General features: G+C 46.5%; 1 protein-coding gene across 1 annotated transcript; it reads left to right on the plus strand.

The window, feature by feature from the left end:
- Positions 1 to 863: 863 nt before the first annotated feature.
- LOC114359540 (uncharacterized) lies at positions 864 to 10,630 on the plus strand (the record flags this gene model as incomplete). Its single annotated transcript, XM_028313970.1, has 11 exons — positions 864 to 1,026; positions 1,265 to 1,321; positions 1,445 to 1,611; positions 1,655 to 2,638; positions 3,346 to 3,674; positions 3,901 to 3,956; positions 5,187 to 5,299; positions 8,003 to 8,107; positions 8,892 to 9,062; positions 10,065 to 10,154; positions 10,496 to 10,630. Coding segments are annotated over exons 1-11 (2,370 nt in total), but the record flags the coding sequence as incomplete, so codon positions are not given.
- Positions 10,631 to 11,028: the final 398 nt, after the last annotated feature.

Raw genomic sequence — 11,028 nt, forward strand, 5'->3', positions numbered from 1 at the left:
ACCAGCAACACGCTGGTGGAGCTGGTGGGCGCGCTGCTGGGCGCGCCGCCGCTGCTGCCGCACGTCGCGCTGCTGGCAGACTTCTTGCTGCTCATGCACCAGGTACTGCACTCGGACTGCTCCACCAGCAACACGCTGGTGGAGCTGGTGGGCGCGCTGCTGGGCGCGCCGCCGCTGCTGCCGCACGTCGCGCTGCTGGCAGACTTCTTGCTGCTCATGCACCAGGTAGAGGAGTTCGAAATTAAGGTTCGACTTCCCTCCATTGCAAAGCGGATGACAGGTGACAAACAAAGGTTTAAAACCTTTAAGAAAAGATTATGCACCACGGACAATAAATTAAATTAAGGGGGCCTATCTTATGAGCAATTAGCAACTACCTGCCAATAATATTTTTCACAAAATCGCTTAAAAGCACGGAAATTTTTCCTTGTCGCGACAAGATCGGTGTAATAAATTGCGGAAACAGATGTATGTTGTATTGAATTAAGCATTATATCACGTTCATGTTTCCAAAGATCACACTTAGCTCGACACCCGACACCTCAAATGGGGACGCTGTTTCAACCTGATGCACGACTCGTTGCGAGGCTTTCAGCAGCGTGGACCGAGCTAGACTTTGTCGTTCGGGACGAGGCAGACGATCAGCCTGAGGCTGCCTCCGGTGGATACGCGGCTTAACATACATGTTTCTACTCCCTTAGCACTTCTATGACTAAGACTGCGCACTAGCATGCGATTCGTCGCACGCGCAGTTACTCTTTATTAAACAAGTATCCGTTGTTATATCTATTCTTGTGTGCGAAGCAATGTCAATAGTACTTCATGCAGTGTAAACAGCAAACGTTTGTGCTTTAGGAAGTGACATGGGAGGTGGAGGGCGTGGGCGCGCGAGCACAGGGCTCGGCGTGGGCGCTGCTGCTGGCGTGCGGCGCGAGCCTGCTGCGCGCACAGCACCCGCTGCGCCGCTTCAATGCGCACCAGGCCGCGCGCGCCGACCTGCTGCGACACCTGCTGGTGGCTTGCAAGGTAATAGTAATAACGAAGAGCTTCGATCAATATCTAAACAAGCTCTCGCTAAATGGAGTGACCCTTGAGCCAACTATTTAGCAAGAGCATCACGGCACGCATTGTCCGGAGGTGTCTGTCTGTGATTCTGTCCACCGGTAGCTTGCCCTGCCCCATTTTTGCCACGTTAAAAAAAACAACAACATTATCTTCCTTTGATTGACTCAGCCTAAACTGAATGATGTGTGTTCGCTTCCAGGAGAGGTTCCTGAACTCGGACTGCCCGCCGCTGAGCGCGGCCACCAGCAACACGCTGGTGGAGCTGGTGGGCGCGCTGCTGGGCGCGCCGCCGCTGCTGCCGCACGTCGCGCTGCTGGCAGACTTCTTGCTGCTCATGCACCAGGTACTGCACTCGGACTGCCCCACCAGCAACACGCTGGTGGAGCTGGTGGGCGCGCTGCTGGGCGCGCCGCCGCTGCTGCCGCACGTCGCGCTGCTGGCAGACTTCTTGCTGCTCATGCACCAGGTACTGCACTCGGACTGCTCCACCAGCAACACGCTGGTGGAGCTGGTGGGCGCGCTGCTGGGCGCGCCGCCGCTGCTGCCGCACGTCGCGCTGCTGGCAGACTTCTTGCTGCTCATGCACCAGGTACTGCACTCGGACTGCTCCACCAGCAACACGCTGGTGGAGCTGGTGGGCGCGCTGCTGGGCGCGCCGCCGCTGCTGCCGCACGTCGCGCTGCTGGCAGACTTCTTGCTGCTCATGCACCAGGTACTGCACTCGGACTGCTCCACCAGCAACACGCTGGTGGAGCTGGTGGGCGCGCTGCTGGGCGCGCCGCCGCTGCTGCCGCACGTCGCGCTGCTGGCAGACTTCTTGCTGCTCATGCACCAGGTACTGCACTCGGACTGCTCCACCAGCAACACGCTGGTGGAGCTGGTGGGCGCGCTGCTGGGCGCGCCGCCGCTGCTGCCGCACGTCGCGCTGCTGGCAGACTTCTTGCTGCTCATGCACCAGGTACTGCACTCGGACTGCTCCACCAGCAACACGCTGGTGGAGCTGGTGGGCGCGCTGCTGGGCGCGCCGCCGCTGCTGCCGCACGTCGCGCTGCTGGCAGACTTCTTGCTGCTCATGCACCAGGTACTGCACTCGGACTGCTCCACCAGCAACACGCTGGTGGAGCTGGTGGGCGCGCTGCTGGGCGCGCCGCCGCTGCTGCCGCACGTCGCGCTGCTGGCAGACTTCTTGCTGCTCATGCACCAGGTACTGCACTCGGACTGCTCCACCAGCAACACGCTGGTGGAGCTGGTGGGCGCGCTGCTGGGCGCGCCGCCGCTGCTGCCGCACGTCGCGCTGCTGGCAGACTTCTTGCTGCTCATGCACCAGGTACTGCACTCGGACTGCTCCACCAGCAACACGCTGGTGGAGCTGGTGGGCGCGCTGCTGGGCGCGCCGCCGCTGCTGCCGCACGTCGCGCTGCTGGCAGACTTCTTGCTGCTCATGCACCAGGTACTGCACTCGGACTGCTCCACCAGCAACACGCTGGTGGAGCTGGTGGGCGCGCTGCTGGGCGCGCCGCCGCTGCTGCCGCACGTCGCGCTGCTGGCAGACTTCTTGCTGCTCATGCACCAGGTATGTGACTAAAGTCCGATCGCCGAGCACATAGAACGTCGTCCAATGACCCCTAGCTACCCATCCTTGTTGTTCGCACGTAATTTTTTTTTTTATGTATGTCTTTGTTGCCTGAATCTGTTGTTGACAAAATAAAATTATTTTCTTTCTTTATTTCTTTATTTCTTTAATTATATTTGCTCGGCAACTGGACTTTAATCCCACCACTGCAACTCGTATAAACAGTAGTACACAGTTTGACCTTCCATGAAACCCAAAAGGAGGTGGTACATTGTCATATTAGGACGTGACATGACAGCATATAATTCTGAAGGAGGTCTGAAGTCTCGGTGACGTTGGACATTCCAAAAACACTCTTCCGTGCCTTTTCCATACCTCAAGCACTGATTTAAGTGACCTTAAGGCCCGGTTTTTTGATTCGTAGTTAAAATAACCAATAGTGAAATTTGACAGATGTCAAATGACAAGTGGTTAAATATCAGAAAAAATGTTTTTCGAACAATGGTTACCTTGACTTTTAGTACATTTTTTAACTATTAGTTACCATTTTGTTAATATTTAACCATTAGTAGCAAAATTTAACAATTTGTTATTTTAACTATGAATCAAAAAACTGGGCCTTAGTCTCCTCTACACAAAATTTTAAACTCACTAGAATTTCTACATTTTTGAGCAACTCTTAACTCGTACTGTAATATCTCCGTCAGGCCAGCGACACGTTTGTAACCCACTCGCGCGCCAACTTCTACTTCCTGCTCACTCCCGAGACGCAAGAGATGAGCGACTTCAACACCAACTCTCTGAAGAAGAAGCCTTCCCGGCGGCGGCGTCAGGAGCGAGCCAGTGTCCCCAGCGCCCCAGCTGAGGGTGCCCCTGTGGATAGCGCCCCTTCAGATAGTGCCCCTACGGAACCCGGCGAGCCGCGGGACACAGGGCAGCTCACAGACACCGACGCTGAGAAGACGGACCCTGACAGTAGCGTGGACTCCACCAAGAAGATGAAGGGTATCATCAACTCGCAGATTAAGGAAAACCAGTTAGTATTTGATGCTTATTTTATCCATCGGAGTCTTTTATTTTTTTTATCTTGCATAGATTTTGTCATTATTGATTGTATCACTTTTTATTTTATTTTTATTTATTTAAGTAGTTTGACATCTACGGCACTAGTGTAAAAATGTGGTGGATGTATTATCCCATTGAAAAGAACTCTCACTATGGAGATAATTTATTTTAGTGCAGTTCATTCATGTCCATTTCAGAAAAACAACGGACACATCTTCAGTAACGGAAACCTCAGACCCGCCGCCAGCAGTAGGTAATAATACTTGTTTGTTATTGTTCATGTTTGTTTGATTTGTGTTTGTACCATCACATTTGATAAGGCAGGGAAATATACCGGTATGCCGCATTTAAACATGCTTCAAACATTGAAAATCATTTTCAACGAAAATAAGAATTTGGTAAGAGTCAAAAGTAACATTGTTCGTAATGCTTTGAGTATTTATAGCCTGACCAGGAACATAAAAACCCTGGCATAGAGGCGCTTCAATTGCATTTGATAGTGCAACACTGAGTACAGTCGTACATGTGTTAAATTAATAGGCTAAATTTATGTATCAGGATTCAGGATTACGGGCTAATTTGATATTTTCATAAATGAACGAAAAATATTATTAAAGGTAACCTGGTTTAAATAAATTAAATGAAACCATCAATCGAGCTAGTAGGATTTATTTTATTATTCATCAATAATCAAATTCAGAACTTGAATATTCAACTGCAATGTCTGCTCATGAACGCTTCAAACTCGGTACTTCTTTCCCAATTCCATAAAATTGATAGAGAATAATACAAAGTAATAAAAACTACCGGTTATAGGGGCATTTTTTGGAGAAATTTATCAAATAACCAAAAAAACACGAATTTTTAAGCGGATTTTTTTCAAAAAGTATAATTTTTTTATTATTTGTTGGCCTTTTTTGTGTATTTTATGTATTTTTTAGTATTGCCTGTTATTTAGCATTATTATTGTTTTTATTTTATCAAGATATACAGCTTAGTTTAAAAGTTATTATGTTTTCTTTACAATAAGTAATTGGAAGAAAAAAAATTCTATAAAAAATTAAAAAAAAATCTCAAAAATTTTTTGACCTCTTTTTTGTCGATAAAAATAGGTCTAGTTTCATCTATTTTCATATGTACACTTTAACGTGACTCACACTGTATTGCTGTCGCGACTGGCACCCGCAGTGAGTGTGCGGGCGCGATAGCAACATAATTACGCGCGAGCGATAAGGATGGGTAGCTTGGGGTCATTGGACAAAATTCTACGTGCTCACGGACCAGACTATACTGCTTTTCACACCTACGCACATACGATTGGAACTAAATTATCAGATAATTACGTCTGCTATTTTTCACACTAGTCGCTTGTGAATAGTGCTTCTAACAAGCTAGCGGGTAGCGGTGGGCTCGTACTCGTAGGCTCAGTGAGAGCAAGCCCGCCGCTCGCTAGCTCCGGGGGTACAAGTGGTGGCGGTTGCAGAGCGGGCGCGGGCGGGCGCGCGCGACGCCGACCTCACGGAGTACATTGTTGTAGATGTCGACGACGTCAGCCACACCACCGTCGACCTCTACACCGGCGGGATATACCACCAGGTAAGTGGATATCTAATACTATATAGTGAGTTGCCACTTATAGGCATAGGCTTGAATTCTATCGGCCAACTAAAAATCGGCGGTCTGCGCAAGGTCTAAGGCTTGATTTCCTCCTACGCTGACGTCGGTCGCGTACATCGGTCGAGCGCACGAATAAACACAATGTTCTATGAAGCACCGCACTGCAACGCTGTCGTCAGTGCTAAATTATCGACCGATGTACGCAACCGTCGTCAGCATAGGAGGAAATCAAGCCTTAGACCTTGCGCAGATCGCCAATTTTTAGTTGGCCGATAGTTGGGTCGGGCTGTTAATCAGTATGGAGTTATATGAAAGTGCGCACATTACACCGATTTGCTATCGGCCGATTCTTCATACAAAATGAAATCGGGCCCAACTATCGGCCAACTAAAAGTCGGTGGTCTGCGTCTAGGCTAAAATAGAGACGTAGACCATCCTATCAAGCATTCAATACAGTCAATTAATTTAGGAAATTATATCCCTGACGAAAATTGCATTAACTGATCTATTTTTAAAGAGCTGTGGGGGGTAAAACCGGTCACAGTTTCTCTTGTTTCACGCAGCTCAGGATTGTGTAAGCTTAAAATGTGGAAGAACAATAAGACTGTAGTCGATCACGACGACTGTGTCGTTTCAGCTCATAATGACAACTTCTCAAAATGATAACCGGGACGCAAAATGTCCACTTCTCGAAATGACAACTTCTTAAAATGTCAACTTCGCTAAAAGACAACTTCTCGTTATGTCTATTTCTCACAATGACAAATTCGCATTTGGTCAACTTCGCATAATGACAACTCTAGAAGAACTAGAACTCTAGAAATAATGAAAATAAAATATCAACAAGTAGTTGACATTATGCGAAATTGACCAAATGCGAATTTGTCATCGTGAGAAATAGACAATATGAGAAGTTGTCTTTTAGCGAAGTTTACATTTTAACACCTTCGCTGCCAGCCTAAAAATGGCACTGTTCCGTTCGGGCCATGGGGGACAATGATGGGCGACACTTTAACTTTCCGTTCGGGCCGCGTCGGACAATGATGACCGCGAGTCAGACCTATGTTTAAACCTCTGTATTGAGCCGATGGACAGCATTTCTTCAATAATTCTCATATAAGCTGACCCGCGCGGCTCCCAAGATTAGTGTACGTCACTTGGTTCTCAGGTAAAGCTCGGACTTAGAAAAAAAAATGTGGATAACGGTAGCGCAATGAAACATGGTAATTATACAATGCATTTTTGCAAATTTATCAACTTTTTAGCAAGATAATAACGGTTTATTAATTAAAACATATCGTTTACTTATTTTATATAATTTATAATATGCAGGACAATAAAAAAAATCACTTTCATTGTTGAACAACCACTTTGTATGAAGGGTTGGTACAGGTACTAAGTTCTTTGTACAGCTACAAAACTTATGCCATTTAAAACCTTATTAGTGGCATAAATTATTGTACTTATTAGATGCTTACACCTAGCAGGATTGTCGAGAAAAATAGATTTGTTTAATGTATGAAAAAACATTTTTTCTCTTATCGATACTCTATTCTAGAACTTTTTTTATTATTCATGTAGGTCAAATTATTGGCATGTTAAATCAGCTATGTCATTATAATTATTTTTAATTTTAAGTATATTTTTAAATATTATTTGTAGATATACTGACAATTCAATATTGTTTTGAAAAAAGAACCGATCGAAAGTGACACTACAGTGATGGATGAAAAATTCAAAATACAGTCAAACAATTTCTAAAACGTCAAGTCGCAAAAATTGGATTAATAACCCAGTTGTTAGTAGCACCTTCCTGTAAATTTCATAATTATATGGCTGTCCAACGAGGCAAAAATGGGAACTAATAGTTCAGTATTGATAGTAGCGCCTTCCTGACAATGCCATAGCTGGGACGGCTCAGTTTTGGACAACTTTTATACGAATTATTGATAAATTCAATTTTTTAAATAAAATTTAAACCTTTTTTAATTAAAACAATTTGAAAAAAATCACTTTTAGCGTTCCTTTTACGGTATCATCGATTTATTTATTATTATTTTTAATCACTATTTAAGACTTATCCTGCTAGTTTCGTTTCTCATTTTATACCTTATAATATTCCTATTTATGCGTAATATAATATATCAAAAACCTACCAATGTACAACTCTTTATTTTTTTTGTTGTTCTCCTTTTTTTTTTGGATGCGAGCGGGGATGGTCGACAACATGACCGCGCGGCCCTACGGAACGGATTTTCGAATTTTCGCTCGCTGGGGCCATGGGGGTCAATGATGTCCGACGCTTAATAATTCCATGTAAAGACTCAAAAACAACTATATGTTAATAAAATCCTTTATTTATGTTTATAATGTAACGATTTAACAAAAAAAAAACAATCTACGAAAATTGAAAAAAATTGAAATTTTTACTTGGCCTGGTAGGAAAGTGCAGTGTCGGACAACATTGACCGCGTTGGCGTTCAATGTGTTAAGAAGTTGTCATTTTGAGAAGTGGACATTTTGCGTCCCGGTTGTCATTTTGAGATGTTGTCATTATGAGCTGAAACGGACTGTCCGACTGTCGTGTTCTCCTTCGACAAGCATAAATGTTTAAATCCTACCTGCATGGTGGTATAAGCGGGCGTAGCGTAAGGCATAAGTGACAGTGTGCGCGTGCTATAGCGGCGGCTGCGCGCAGGGGCGGAGCCCGGCTGGACGGCGTGCGAGGGGCTGCTGCTGCTGCTGCGCGACGCCGTGGCCGTGCTGCCCGACGACCAGCTCGCACAGGTCAGTGCAAGCTAGAATATTTTTGACCTGTACTGCTTACTTCATTCCACCCTAATATTTGCCCTCGATGTGATTCGATGTGACAGTTTAATATCATTTAAGGTCTCTACCCACTACACCGTATCATACCATGACCGTGCTAGGAACGTGTCAGGCAAATAAATATTATTTGTATTGAAAAGTATGACACTGTTCCCAGTAGACCGTTCCGTCACCGACCAACACCGTCGCGTGGCATGCACGTAGTAGCGTCAACAAATCTCGGCGAAAATATTTTCGAACTGTTCAGTGGGCATAGTACAGCGTTCGTTCGTTTTAGCCAAATGACGTCCACTGCTGGACAAAGGCCTCCTCCAAGGTTTTCCACAATGCACGGTCCTGCGCTGCCCGCATCCAGGCTCTTCCCGCGACCTTTACGAGATCGTCGGTCCACCTAGTAGGAGGCCTGCCCACGCTACGTCTTCGTAGTTCTTCGTACTTCGCTAATACAGCGTATCGTGTTGCTTTACGTGCCTGACACGTTCCTAGCACGGTCATGGTATGATACGGTGTAATGGGTACCTTTACACTTACTTGCGGATTGAAGTCGGATTGAGACTTAAAGCCTGATTCGTAGTTCTCATACATATTGTTCAAATTATAACCGTTACGGTCAGTGCCTCATCATATGAATGAAACCACCCTGAAACCGCACACGTTATCGCACGAAGAAGAAGGCTAAATTAGTCCAAGACGAAAAATACTAAAAAAAGTGTTTTCAATATCTCTTATCCTGGTCTGTCAGGCGCTGTGCGGCGCCGTGTCGGTGGAGAGCCTGATCGTGCTGGCCAACCACCGCAGCGGCAGCGTGCGCGCCGCGCTCGTGCGCGTGCTGGCCGCGCTGCAGCGCCGCGACCCGCCCGACCTCGCGCGCAAGCTGCGCCACCAGCACTACCTGCTGCACCTCGCCAACCAGGTACCTAACGGGAACCAGACTCGGGAACATCACTATCTACACTCGACAGCAAATAAATCGCACCACCCGCGACAAGCACTTATCAAACGTATGCATCCCCACTTCCCACCAACATTGGTACCATTTGAAAGCCTAGTTCTAAACTTCATTTCATTAAAGGAAAGGTTTTTACCCCAAAAATGTGTCTTTAGAAGGATACAGAGTCACTTCTTAAAAAAATAGGTAGTTACGCTTGAGCCAACTTTTATGGCTATAAAACTGATAAAATTGGGATTAATTGCTATCCATCTGTTAAAAAGGACTCGTAAGATCATTATTTGGTTTTATAACCACAAAAATTGGTCTACTTAGTCCTAGGTGAGCCCCAAGTGAGGCCTTTTTTCAAGTCACATTTATGGTACCTGTTAATTGTTTATAAAAAAATTTAATGAGTTTTTCTATAAGTTTATTTATTAGGCTTTCAAATAACACCAATATTGTTGGGGCACCATGATTGTGTCAGAAGAAAATCTCTAAAGTTCGCGTCGCGGAAGGTGCGATTTATTTGATGTTGAGTATATCTTCGTGTCAAACATTCGACTGCGTTTCCTGCTCGTCACTCGGCATCACTACCCCTGCGGCCGTATCTTTTGATGCTACCAAACACCGCATATCTAAAGCCCGGTCTGTGAGCACGTAGAATTTTGTCCAATGACCCTAAGCTACCCATCCTTATCGCTCGCGCGTAATTATATTGCTGTTGCGACTGTGCGACGGCCGCCCGCAGTGCGTGTGCAAGCGCGATAACAACATAATTACGCGCGAACGATAAGGATGGGTAGGTTGGGGTCATTGGACAAAATTCTACGTGCTCACAGACCAGACTATAGTGTCTGAGACCTCGTCAACTAGGCAATCATTGCTCTGAGGCTACAGCTCATTACTGCCGCGCTTCAGCGCCGCGACACGTATGATATCGTGATTTGATTACTAATTATTTTATTTTAATGTACCTTTATGCAGATATCGTTGTACGAAGGCACGTGGGAGCTGGCGGAAGCTTGTGCTGCTCTACTTACGAAGTGCGATGTCCCCCTTGAAGATCAGCTGGACGTAAGTTACTGACTCGTATTTGAGTACTTCAATGTGCTTTCATACAATTTTTGTAACAGCTTGTCTGATAGACATAATTATCTCTGACTAGCTGTGCCCGCGGCTTCGTACGCGTGAAAACCCGTTTTCGCAACATTTTTCATTATTGCTCTGCTCCTATTGATCGTAGCGTGATGTTGTATAGCCTAGCCTTCCTCGATAAACGGACTATCTAACACTGAAAGAATTTTTCAAATCGGACCAGTAGTTCCGGAGATTAGTGCGTTCAAGTAAACAAACAAACAAACTCTTCAGCTTTATAATATCAGTATAGATGAGCAATGCTTGACTTGTGTTTGCAGGAAGACATCTGGGTGGAGGCGCGCGACGAGTGGACGTGGCGCGCGGCGCCGCTGCTGGCGCTGCTGCCGTGCTGCCTGCGCTGCGTGCCGCTCGCGCACAACGTGGCGCGCCTGCTCGTGCGCCTCGTGCACGTGGTCAGTATATTATTATGTTGCGATATGAGTACATCTCTTGTGGTCAAGTGTTCGTTTCAGCCGAAAGACGTCCACTGCTGGACAAAGGCCTCCCCCAAGGATTTCCACGAAGACCGATCCTGCGCCGCTCGCATCCAGGCACCTCCCGCGACCTTCACCAGATCGTCGGTCCACCTAGTGGGAGGCCTGCTCACGCTACGTCTTCCGGCTCGTGGTCGCCACTCAAGAACTTTCCTGCCCCAGCGGCCATCAACTCTACGAGCTATGTGCCCCGCCCACTGCCAATTTATTTTAGCGGTTCTGCGGGCTATGTCAGTCACTCTGGTTCTCCTACGAACCTCCTCATTTCTGATTCGATCACGTAGGGAAACTCCGGTCGAGTGTGACGTGTTATTGTT

Source organism: Ostrinia furnacalis, unplaced genomic scaffold (assembly GCF_004193835.3).
Source record: "Ostrinia furnacalis isolate ACB-3 unplaced genomic scaffold, ASM419383v2 OfSCF4448, whole genome shotgun sequence".
Lineage (NCBI taxonomy): Eukaryota > Metazoa > Arthropoda > Insecta > Lepidoptera > Crambidae > Ostrinia > Ostrinia furnacalis.